General features: G+C 36.1%; 1 protein-coding gene across 5 annotated transcripts in view; it reads right to left on the reverse strand.

Annotated features, from left to right (window-relative positions):
- NCKAP5 (NCK associated protein 5) overlaps positions 1–13445 on the reverse strand; it is a 1104295-nt gene that overhangs the window by 491644 nt on the left and 599206 nt on the right. Inside the window, exon 3 of one of the 5 annotated variants that reach the window (XM_021009473.2) lies at positions 5220–5295. The exons of the other annotated variants lie outside the window; for them this stretch is intronic. Within the exon in view, the coding sequence (XP_020865132.1) occupies positions 5220–5288 (69 nt within the window). The 5' untranslated portion in view covers positions 5289–5295. The remainder of the gene's footprint in view (positions 1–5219; positions 5296–13445) is intronic. 5 annotated transcript variants of the gene reach the window in all.

Genomic DNA, 13445 nt, shown 5'->3' on the forward strand with positions numbered 1-13445 from the left:
TGCTATAAGCCTCTCTGAATTTATCTAAGCTATCCTTTGTATAACCAAAAAAAAATATATTATGAAACAAGTTTCCTGCTGGGGCTCTTAAAAATTTAAAAATATATATATAAGAGATGTAAGGATTTTGGAGATAATCAAGTTCCACCTCTTATTTTGAATACAAGGAAACTGAGGTTCAAGGAGGTAAAATGATTTTGTTTGTGGTCACAAAAGCTATAAACGGAAGAAATCAAATTTGAACTCAGGTCATTTGACTCCAGATCTAATGACAGTTCTACTATAATTCCTGAAAGAATATATCTTAGTCATTACAAAATAAACCAGATTCTTATATTCTTCAACATCTCCAGAGTAGCAGACTCTATTATCTTCATGTCAATGTGTATTCTTTTTGCCCAGGGACCCTCCCCCAATTTTTGTCTTTTTTTTCCCCTAAGTTAAATCTCTTGTATTACCTCATAAACCTATTTCTTATTCTTCTCTTCTTAGCAGAAACATAAAATAGTGTGTGCCCTTCCTTTTCCCACCATTTCACAAAGAGTTCTGCTTGAGAAGAACATTGGCGGACTGGAATAATTCAGCTCATAATCATACATTTATTTTCAGAGCTTTTAAAGGTAAGAGAGCCAACTTCTTAAAAGGTTTCATTAAGCCAACATATGGCAAGAATTTGTTCTCTACAATTATTACACAGTGAATAAAATATTGCATATCCATAATTTAAAGAAGCAAACAAATTGTCATTTTAATAGTTTGGAATTCAAATTACATACTTTAATGAAAAAATAGCCAGACTAATTTAATCGTAATTGTGGCCTACATCATGTGTCACCATGTAGGCATTCAAAAGGCCATTATTTTTTATTTCCACCATCATTTGACTTTATTTTAAATGGATAGCTCTCCATCCCTGCACCAAAGGCTAATTAAAAGCCTTCAAAACATTGATATATTATTTTGCAATTCAGTGGCTGTTCTGACTCACCTCCAGCCCAGGTTCTAATTGGATTGGATTGTTCTGAAAGTATCCATGTGAGATAACATTGGGCTAGCCAATTAAAAAGTGACCAAGCAACTCAGTCAGTGTTTGGTTTTTCCCTTGTAAAAGCTCAGCCTCTGTCTCAAGTGCCCAGACATAAAGGGAACTGCACATCATATGTCTGTTTTGCAAATACAGTAGACATGGCAGTTAGATTTGTGGTCTGACATATTATTTTGATGTCTTGTAGCTGATTTTAGGGCTTGAGATATATATGCAAAAAAAATGAAAAGAAAAATTCCCTAGGTAGTTCTGACACAAAATCACAGAAGTTTCCACATGTTAAGCCAATAAGTAGACATGGTTATTTGTTCTGGTATTGACACTATAAAACTCATTGAATAATAATTTGTAACCAATAAAATGCAGGGAATAAATATGTCAGTACTCCAAATGGGAGAAAAAAGGCTCTTAAAGACAGTAATAAATATGCAAGTGTCATGAGGGAAGGCTACATAAGATTAAAGAACATTTCTATACACTAGTACAAAGCACAAAGATTTGTGGAGAATGTACAGATTCCCCCAAACAATTATCATGTAAGTATATGGAATAGGGAATTTCTGAGAAGTTGAACAGATCTATATTATACTGGATTTAATGATATGGAAATAAAGCAAACCAGTAGGATATGACTACTATTTTAGCACTCTTCCATCTCAGTTCATTCAAAATAAATTACTAATTGATATTCTTATTCTGTATTCTGATATTCTGGACAATGTATTACCCCCAAGAACTAATATACAGGGAAGTACATTAAATAAATATATTCAGACCTATGACAATCATATTATTTCCCACACACCCCAGAATTGTGCCCAAAAAAGATAACACATTTTATTCCTTCAGAGACCTATAAACTAAGCATATATCAGCAGCAACGTTAGATTGTAACTTTTCATGATAATTGTTTATCTCCTTAAAAGAAGTGTATATTTTTATATCAGTTTTATGGCAAATCAATATAAAATGAGTTTAAATTAATCTAAGCTATTACTGCTAATCACAGCCTCATTTAAATTTTTTATATAGATTTCAGTATTTTAGCCCTCATGAAGGCTACATACATTAATCTTCCCATTAGTTATGAAAGATTAGACTGTACTGGAAGCAAAGAATCACATAGGAACTTTGGAGTTGATAAAAATAAGTCGATGTTGTAGACAGCAGCAGAAGAATACAAATCAGAATAAAGATTTGAGGATAGAGACAACTATGTGTCAGCAGTACTGATAACATCATCTACAAGGGGCAAAGCTTTTATTGAAACAAAAAAAATGTAGCATACTTAAAAAAAGAGAGAAAAAAAGAGAGAGAGGAAAGAAAGAGGAATGTAATAGGTGGGAAAAATAAATTGGTAATGATAGAGAGGTGCAGAAAATCAGATAACTAAACAAATGGATAAACTGATGCCCCTCACTGTATACACAGACCTTGAAAACAAATGTTGGATTATAGGAAAAGTTATACTTCTGAATCACTTTCTCCTATATAGTGATTTTCCTTATGCAAAGGTTTTGTCTATATTTATTACTTAATAGGGGAAGACAGATTTGAGCTTTATGGGATAAATATTTTAGGGCAGATTGTGCAGAAAAGCATGACAGAACTGAGGCTTGGTATGTCAGGACTGATATGGATTGTAAAGGCATGCTCAGAATAAACATAATAGGCTATCTGGGTTCCTGACAGGAAAGAAACAAAGGAAGAGGGAATGCATTGTTTGTTAGTAGCCAATGATTAGGGTAATTTATTTACTAGAGAAAAAGAAAAGTAATATTATAGTACCTTAGATATTCAGGAATATAAATTTAAAAATCAAAGACCAAGAGTGGTAGTACTTCACAGTAGGGAAAGGGGAAGAGGGAAGTGAACTATTATAACAAATCCATATTTTTCACTAAATGAATATTTTCATCATTTTCATTATCACCTTTTATTAAGTGCTTATTTTGCATTGTGGAAATAACACAAGGAATCAAGAGGTATGGCTCTCACCAAACCAATAACTATCTGAGTGACCTTGGACAGATAAAACAACAACATATTGTATTTACATAGCTTTTTAAGGTTTGTAAATACTTTTGGTGATTGTCCCATTTGAAGTATTTTAATTGCTGTCTCTTGTTTCTTTTATATCACCAACACTTCAATATCACTCCTTTTCCCCATTGCCAGAGAACTACCCCATTTGACAAATAATACTTTGTCTCTTTAGTTATTTTCATTTTATCTGCTTTAAGGCAACTCTTCCCAGTAACTTTCCTGCCTTCACCATCAAACCACACATCCCATTTGTCACCCACTTCCCAAGCTTTGAAGTTTTGCTTAGCTTATCATTTTTTTCCTTCCTTTTACCTAGCTATGTAATTCTTACCCTCTTTTTCCTCTCATTTAGTAGTGAACTGCCTCTTCCTTTTATCCCTTTCAACTTGTTTTATTTTAATTTTATTTTCTGTGCCTTTAAAAAGTTTTTTTTCATTCTTTTTCTTACCTTTCTGCCTATTCTAGACTTTCATAATTTGCTTGATGGCCCTTATAATTATGTATAATATCTCTAATCCCAGTATCATCATGAAATTTAAGATTCTAAACTCATTATTTTGATTTCTTCTTCTAAAGAGTTTCAATATTATTGCCTTGAGGATCTTCTACCCTTCTCTCCATTTTCTGTTGTCTCTCTCTTAGAAATACCAGTTGCAACAGCAGATGGAGAACATAGAAACGTTGTCCCATGGTAGGAATTTTGTTATGTCCATGACTGTCTATTTCATTACTATCTGCTTGACCTTTCCCGTAACTGTTTTTCCCATTTCCCATGAAATCTCCCCTCTAGGTTCAGGCCTTCCAACTCTACTAGGTGTCAATTACACCAGGAGTTTCTATTACCTCATTGTTACTTCCTGAAATAAGACCATCTCACCACTGAAATTAGATTTCCCCCCCCTGCTTTCCACCCTATTTGCCAATTCACCCATTCTCCTACAATTGTTCTTCCTAAGAAATCACAGATATCATTTTCCCTTCATTGTTAAATTTTGATTATATTAAGGTCACACATTCCCCTCTGTCTTCTTCCTCTTCTCTCCCCTTTTATGCACCCGCCAGTTCTATATTTTATTCCCACAAAAATACATTGATGCACCTGTAAGCAGTGTGTTATGAAGTTTAGTCCGTGATTTTTCAGGCCTGCTTCTCCACAATCACTCCTATTTAATTTCTGCTTTCATCCTGTCTCCTTGTGTGATAATTTCTCATGTAAGCAATAGATTTCTTAATGGTATCTGTTGTTTCATTGCTTTATTAAACCCATAAGTGGATTTCTCTTTCTAGTTCTTTTTCTCCCTTTTTTTGGGTGTAGAAGGAATGAGTAATTTATTTTATTGCTGTTACTTGGATTGTTAACCTCAACTATTCTGTGTCTTAGAGTTTGTAACATGTTTTGATTTTTTCTGGAGTTTTTTTCCTGAATTTATTAATTCTTTCATTTGGGACTTTGTTTCTTTGTTTCGAAAATTGGAACAGTTTTCTTGTATTATTTCTTACATTAAGGTGTTCCAATCTTTGACTTGTGCTCTTGTGAGAGACCTGTAATACTTAAGTTGTCTCTATATATCCTGTCCTCAAGATCATTATGTTTTGCTTCTTTAGAGAATGTTTTCTTTTAATGCTATTGCTTTTTTGCTTCTCTTCTTCCAAATTGTCCTTTACTTTTATGGATTTGCATTTCCAATCAATTATTTTCTCCTTTGTTTCCTGACTGAATTTTGCCACTGTGGATTTAAGTTGCTGTTTTTCTATTCTGCTGATTATTTCTGATGTGCAGATCATAAATTCTGCTTTTATATTCTTATTTTTCTCTTAAATCACTTAGGCATATCCTCCTGTGATTCCATTCTCTCTTGAGAATCCACAAGGCCATCTCCCTCCTGAGGTGTGGATTCATTTTCCTTGGTCTTGCAATATATATTTACAGATGTCTATACTCGTTCAGATTTTCTGAAGTTCATATTACCTTCTATTATTAATATATTCACTGTTGGTTAATCTGCTTGTATTAAAAATCTTTAACAGAATTTCCTTCTTCCTGAGATCTTTGGCAATTCATTGCATTCCCATATTTCTTAATTTCTGACTCATTCCAATTTGACAGCAGTTTCCCTGGAGGCTGTACCTCAAAGCTGTCACAGCCTCCTGCCATGCCCAAGCATTCACTTTTCATAGGCCTCAGCCTCTGTCCCATATGACATCTGGAAGAAAAAAATGGCCACACACACACACACACACACACACACACACACACACACACACACACTGTCTCAGTTCTCTCTGTTCATTAGGTCTCAAATCCATAGTGCCACCCAAAAACAAACACAATTTTAAAAATTTAGACAAGCATATCCACAGTAAAAATCATAGCTACCATTCACATAGCACTTTAACATTTAAAAATAACTTTATATTTGTCATCTAACTAGAGGTAGATATTCTTTTCTCCGTATTACACATGCAGAAATAGAAGCTGAGAGGTAAAGTGACTTGTCCAAGGTGACATAGCTGAAGTATATCTAAGTCAGAATTAGAAAACAAGTTTGCTTGTATCTAAGTTAAGTGCCCTTCAAACTGTGCCTAAGTGACATAATGCTATCTTGATAATCTCTATACTTAGACTAGACTAGAAAAGCTGGAGATGAGATATTTTCAAGGAATTGTGGAAGTTTTAAAGTAAATAAAAATTACTTTCATGGTATCATTAATTGCCATTGCTTTCTTATATTCTACCCAGATTCTGTACTTTTGAGGAGTTCTATTCCTAAGATTCCCTGGCCCAGTGATTCTTTGTCATCAACAAGATTCTAGAGAAAATGGTCCTCCAAGTACTTCCAAGTGATGGGGGCAGGTCACAAGCCAAGATCTTCGCCCCTTGACCCAAAGGGAATCTGACTCCCACTTGTCTACAGTCCCCAGCCCTTCATCTCCTTTTGAAAGCCTTAGCTTTACCCTTTAATCTTATTCACACATGCCTTTGTCCCTTGCCCTAAAAGAACCTGGCTCCCTTTTGTCTATGGGCCCCAGAAAGCCTTACTCTGGCCCCAAAGTTTCCTTATGGACTCCCCTTATCTCCCTTTGAAAGTCCTAGCCCCACCCTTTGATCTTGTGCAGATGCCTTTCAAACATCTGAATTCCTGTTCCCTCCATTAGTTATTTCCATGGTCTATTCAATCTCTCATACCTTCCAATCTGAATTCTCACCTAGACCCTTTTTCCAGCCCCCTTCTCCAGCCGCCCAAAGTTACTTCAGTGTATAAAAATTCCACCCTGAGCTGAGAACCTCATGCTCAAAAGGCTGAGTGGTTCTAATGCCTGCTTGTCCTTACTAGTGTCACCTGGCCTATGCAATTTATCACTAATAAACTTTTCCTCTGGCTGAAGAAGATTTAAGTTGAATTCATTCAGGCAGGGTGATTTTGGGGTTGCAGCACCCCAAAAGTCCTCCTAGACCTCTTCATAAATACCATTTCCTCCTGGAGAAACTGATGGTATAAATATTTTCTACTTAGTTATTGCCTTGACTGCATTTACACTGCCAAAAGAAAATGGAAATCTTAGTAATTAACCAGATATTGTAATATGGTCAATTTAAGTAGCTAAAGGGTTTAATTTCACACCAAGCCTTCTCCTCAACTCTAACCTTTCCAATGAACTATCTGAGTAATAAAAAGAGCTCTCCATTTTACTTACCAAGTGTGGTTATAGCTTCATTTGATGAGCCAGGGGGCACTTTTACAAGAAATCAATGACTCATCCCTTTCCCTTGGTCACAGATTCTTCTCTGTTGTCATGTTAATTGATCACAATTAACAGTAGCTATTAATTATTCTATCCCCTAGAGGATGTTTGGAAGTCAATTTAATTAAGTATCTTCCCACTTGATTGAAATCTTACCCATAGGTTTTTCACCAACCAAGAGAGAAGAGATTTTAAACTCAGAGAAGAGACTGACTTCCCATTTCTCTTTTAATTTGGGTGACTTCCATTTTCCTTATTAGTGATGAGGATGGGAGCTAGAGCCCAATAAGGAAAAACCCTGGACTTTCCCACATGGCCTTTGCCTGAGGCTATAATCCCATCAATTGGCCTTTTGTTATTGTCCACACCTAACTTCCCAATGTTCTGTAACCCTTAACCTAGCCTAGCCCTCCACTGTCTTACCTCCCTAAAGCCCCAGGCAACTTCCCACCCTTAATCTTATCTAGGCTCCATTAGGCCTTGGCCATGTGATCCAGGTCCCTGGAATTCTATTGCCTCATAGCCTACTTGGCTACTCCTAGATCCCTCCCATAGTCTTTCAGTGTATAAGATCCATCCTATCTCCATTAAGGTGCTCAGATTCTTATTATCTAGCCAACAGCTACTGATGTTCAGATTCCTTATGAGTCTGCCTAATATGAAGGATGTTCTAATAAACTTTGTCTTTGGCTGAAAGAAGTCTTGGGTCAAATTCTTTCAGGCAGGACCTGCATGTGGTGATTTTGGGGTCCCAGCATCCCTTAATCCCTAAACCTCAACAAATCAAGTCATATTTGATAACTGAGTCCAATCATAATTCAAAGAGGTAACTTCTCTCTCTCTCTCTCTCTCTCTCTCTCTCTCTCTCTCTCTCTCTCTCTCTCTCTCTCTCTCTCTCTCTCTCTCTCTCTCCCTCTCTCTCCCTCTCTCTCCCCCCCCATCACTCCCCCTTTATCCTCATGCATCTGGAGTTGATAATGACCATTCACTCAATAACACTTTATCCTACTAAATCTCACCTACAAATCACATTGCGGGGGGGGGGGGGGGGGGGGGGGGGGGGGGTGTTAATGATTTCTTTAAAAAGTGACCAAGATATGGTTGACTAGAACAATATAGCTTGCTTTCTGTTTGTCCAGTTGTTCAATGGTTTTTCTATCATGTCTGACTCTGTGACCCCATTTCAGATTTTCTAAGCAAAGATACTTGGAGTGGTTTGCCATTATCTTCTCCAGAGCATTTTACAGATTAGAGACTGAGGGAAAAGGGGTTAAGTGACTTGCCCAGGGTCACATATCTAGTAAGTATCTAAGGTCAGATTTGAACTCAGGAAGATGAGTCTTCTTGATTCCAGTCCTAAACCTCTATCCATTGTGTTTTCTCTGTACCCTCCAACTTAGAGTTCACAGAATAATAAAGGGAAATGCCTATGCAAATTAAGAATTTTTTCTCATGATTAGGATTCCTGTATCTCTAGCCTTCTTTACTGAATATGTGTAATTATACGTATGGGAAATTAGAGTATTTCCCATGGTAATTATCCACTCTTCTAAAATAGAAGAATAATTATCATGTCAACAACAGACTATACAGAGTACTGGAGTTGAAATTTTAAACCTGCTAGAAAGATGGTTTCTGGACCTTAGTAATTAATATTAATTTCTGACAAAAGCTTCCTAATGATTGGTAAAACATCCCAGAATGTTGTCATGATCCCTATTTCATTTTAGATAGTCATATTTGTATATCTATTTAAATCATGGCTCTATGATAATATCTAGAGTCTTTTAACACATCTAACTGAAGCTTATGTACTTTTAAAACAAAGGCTTAATTAAAAACATTTATGTATTCTAATAATCTTACTCAACCTCATTAGTACATTTAAACTTTCAGCTCCTTAATAGTTTGTCTATGAATTATAAGAAACATTTATAAAACTGATATGAAGTTGATCATAGGAGTTGGCTGCAAATAGTATTTTTTCACACTGAAGACCCAAAGTTGGAGGAAGTTTAAATACATACATGGATACACACACACACACACACACACACACACACATATCACAAAAATGGAGGAGATGATTAAGGTTAAAAAAAATACAATCTAGATATTCCTTTGGTCTTGTAGGATAGATACAAGGGAGAAAGGAAGGTAAGGCAGTTAAATTTCAGGAAATAGTGAGTGAGGAAAAATATATAGTCCAACACTGCAGATAATCCATATGCAAATAATCAAATGCTAAGTATAATGAAGGATTGTGATGCTAACAAAGGTAATTCACCATTTTTTGAGTAAGATATTTAAATGCAATTTAAATAGATTTCAGTTGTCTGAATTCTAGGAATTACATTCCCAGGTATTTACTATTGCTTTCATTTCTCTTGTTCCTCTGCATTTCTGACTAATGTTTAAATGTGAACTCATTTGCAACCTGAATAATCCACTTTGAATAACAATATTTTTTTTTTAGTCAATGGGGGTTAAGTGACTTGCCCAGGGTCACACAGCTAGTAAGTGTCAAGTGTGTGGTCTGAGGCTGGATTTGAACTCAGGTCCTCCTAACTGCAGGGCTGGTGCTCTATCCACTGCAACACCTAGCTGCCCCAAGTTAATAATTTTGTAATAATAAACCTCCCCCAACAAAAGACAGGGACTGCATCAGATGTTCTCATAAGGTTCCAATTAATTTATGAATCTTCTCTTATATAGACACATATGTATATATTGTTGATATCATCATCACATTATATTTTCATAGGACTTTTTTTGTGTTTTTTAAGCATAAGTACAATGAAAAGGATACTGAATTCAGAGTCAGAACACCTGGGTTTGAATTCCAGATTTGCCACTTACCCCCTATGTGACCTGAAGCAAAAAGGTAATGTCTGTAAACATCAGTTTCCTGATCTGTACGATGATGGGGTTGATCTAGATCTATGGTGTAAAACTTAATGCTTGTAGGCTACATAATGACATAGAAAACCACAAATTATTATATATATTGTACTATGTTGTTATTTATTTTGTCACCATGTCTCAATCACATTTTAATCTGCACTGGGGAGGCCCTGAATTTGATACTTTTACCTATTAGGTCTTCTTAAACTCTTTCCACTATAAACCCCTTCAGTGCTTGTTAAACTGTGGATCCTGACTCTATCACTACAAAGGTCATTTCCATTTGTAAAGTTATAATCACATTATCCTTTCACCATCTCCATGAAGTTTCCCTTCACCAAAAGAGATGTTGAAACTTCTAAGCACAAATTAAAGAGAGCAGTCCCAGGAGAGTAATTAATACAATATTAACAATAAGGTAAAAAAAAAATTGAAAGACTTAGGAACTCTGATCGATACAATAACCAAGTGCAATCCCAAAGAACTCATGATGAAATATCCTACCCATTTCTTGATTGAGAGGTGGACTCAAAGTATAAATTGAGACATACTTGAGTGAAAGGACATGGCTAATACAAGATTTTTTTTTGTTTGCCTATAAATGTATATAATGGAGAAAAGAAGAAACTTCCAAGTAAACAAGTAGATGATCCTACTTTTTAAAAATCTTGATAAATAAATGAGATCTCTTTTCCAATTATATTAATTGAAAATTAAGTCCCCGTAGAAAATATATAAGGCTAGAAAATTCATTAGCTCTGATGTAGTCTAGGGGTGCTAGGAACCCCAAAATGCAAGAGTATAGGGCAGGAGTCTACCTCAAAACAATTTGACCACTCAAGGCTTCTTTCAGTCAGAGACAAGGCTTTTTGTGTCACCAATAGAAGCAGGTGGGATTCTAAGAATCTGTGCATTTGATGAGGAGGGAACCAATATTTTTATAGAGAAAAAAGACTGTGAAAAAATCTGGATGGGATCAAGGAATGGCAAGTAGCCTGAGGTGGTCCAGAGGTAAGAGAGAATGAAGGGCTGGGATGGTTTGGTGGCCACAATGAAAGGACAGTTGAAAGGATTATACTGGGATGGGCTAAGTGCCTCAGGTGAATGACAAGGATCTAGGCTGCTGAAATTTGTGGTAAAGTTCAAGGACCCTTTGTAGGGGTTCAGGTCCCATACCCCATCATTACTACTATGAAATTTTTTTTCATACTAACATATGGTATTAAAGTCCCATTAAGGGTCCTTTTGCCACTTCATTTTTAGAGGCAATTTTGAAAAATGATTCTTCTGGGAGACAAAGCCAACATGGAAGTATAGAGAAGGTAATAAGGTGAGCTACCTCAATATTCCCCTCCAAACAACTATAAAATAATGAGTCAAATCAAGTTCTGGAGTGGCAGAGCCAACAAAAGGTCAGAGTGAGATACTCTTTCAAGGGAAGAAAACATAGGAAATAAGAAAGAGAAATCTGTGACATGGGGGAAGAGGCTGACCTGGAGCCCTCTGACCTGGAGCCATCCATTCATGTGGATAAAACACCAGTAGTGGGATGAGGTGGTGGGGACAGAAGCAGCAACAGCTTTGAATGTTCTCAAACTTCAGACAATAAGAGGAGCTGGCAACTGGTCAGAAAGAGACTACAAGGAACCCTTGTGCTAGCACTCTACAAAGGATCAAATGCTGTTTGGAAGTCTATTGCCTATACCCACTTCTGGGTCATAACTTAAGGGCAGGAATGAACATTTTTTGTCAAGGGGGAGTGGAAGCCCTGAGGGATAGTATCACTTAGTGCTCTAAAAGATCAAAATCCCTAAAGAACAGTATTTTTTCTGGTCCCAAAAGAACAGGGGCCCTGAGGAATAGGATTGTTTCCAATCTCAAGGGATCTGGGACCCTTCCTGGGTAAAGAGAAGAGTGCAGAACAGGTAAGCAGTGACCACAACTCTCCCAAGATCACACCACTTAGGAAATACCAAAAATTCCAAACCCTTAGAACTATCTCTGAAAACAGCAGTATGAAAAAGCCTGAAACTTGAGACAGGAGCCTCCCACATTCCCCATGGAAACAAAGCTCAACATTAGCATAAAGTTCTAAAGCAAGAAATAGGATAGAAAATTAGCAAATGACCAAAAAGAAGGGCAGCTACTATGGTGACAGGAAAGATCAAGATACAAACTCAGAAGAAGAGAATGAAATGAAAATATATTCAAGCAAAGCCTCAAAAGGAAAAAAAAGTGAATTGGATACAAGTCCTACAAGAATTTCTGGAAGAGCTTAAAATTGTTCTCAAAATCAAATAAAAGTGATAGGGGAAAAAATAGGTAAGGAAATGAAAGTAAAGCAAGAACATTATAAAGACAATTAACAACTTGGTAAAAGAGGTGCAAAAATTCAATGATGAAAATAACTCCTTAAAAAGCAGAATTGACCAAATGGAAAAAAAAAAGTACAAAAGATTACTGAAGAAAATAATTTCTTAAGAATCAGAATTTGGCAACCTGGAAACTAATGACTCCATGAGGTATCAAGAAACAATAAAAAGAAGTCAAAAGAATGGAGAAAAAAGTAGAAGAAAATATGAAATACTTCATTAAAAAAACAACTGACCTGGAAAATAGATTGAGGAAAGACAATTTAAGAATTATTGAATCATCTGAAAGCCACAATCAAATAAAAAGCCTAGACATCATATTTCAAGAAATTGCCAAGGAAAGCTATTTTGATACCTGCAAACCAGAGGGGTAAAGAGAAATTGAAAGAATCTACCTATACCTGAAAAGATCTGAAAGATCTTTATACCAGAAGAGGATCTCAAAATGAAAACTCCCAAGGATAATATGGCTAAATTCCAGAGCTCCAGGGTAAAAGAGGAAATACTTCAAGTGGCCAGGAAGAAACCATTCAAATACTGTGGAGCCATAGTTAGGATCACAAGACTACAAAGGTTTAGCAGTTAGTACATTAAAGGAGCAGAGGACTTGGAATATGATATTCAAGAGGATAAAAGATATGGGATTACAATCAAGAATAACCTACCCAGAAAAGTGAGTATAATCCTTTGAGAGAAAAACTGGATATTTAATGAAATGGAGGACTTTTAAGCATTTCTGATGTAAAGACCAGAGGTGAATAGAAATTTTGACTTTCAAATAAAAAACTCAAGAGAAGCATGAAAAGGTAAACATGAAATAGAAATCCTAATGGATTCAATAAGGTTGAACTGTTTACTTTATATATGGGAAGATGAGCCATGTATCTTCTAAGAACTTTACCATTATCAGGACAGTTTGAAGAATTCTATATAGAAAGAGGGCTTAGCAATGACTCTTGTATTTTGGATGATGTAACAAAAATAGATAAATAAGAAAGAGGGATGCCTTGGGAGAAAGGGAAGTGAGAAAAAGAATAGGGGAAATTACCTCACATAAAAGAGGTGTGTAAAGGAGAATTTTTACAGTGGAGGGGAAAATGGGTTACAGGCAATGCATGACCGTCACTCACCTCTACATTGGTTCAAATAAGGAAATGCGGATGTGTGTGTGTGTGTGTGTGTGTGTGTATGTGTGTGTACCCACATCATTCATGCCCTCTCTCTCTCTCTCTCTCTCTCTCCTCTCTCTCTCTCTCTCTCTCTCTCTCTCTCTTTGTATTAGGCATCTATCTGATCCATCAGGGAAATAGAAGTGAAAGGGGGAATGATAAAAG

Source organism: Phascolarctos cinereus, unplaced genomic scaffold (assembly GCF_003287225.1).
Source record: "Phascolarctos cinereus isolate Bilbo 61053 unplaced genomic scaffold, phaCin_HiC Scaffold_726;HRSCAF=1367, whole genome shotgun sequence".
In the NCBI taxonomy this organism is placed as follows: Eukaryota; Metazoa; Chordata; class Mammalia; order Diprotodontia; family Phascolarctidae; genus Phascolarctos; species Phascolarctos cinereus.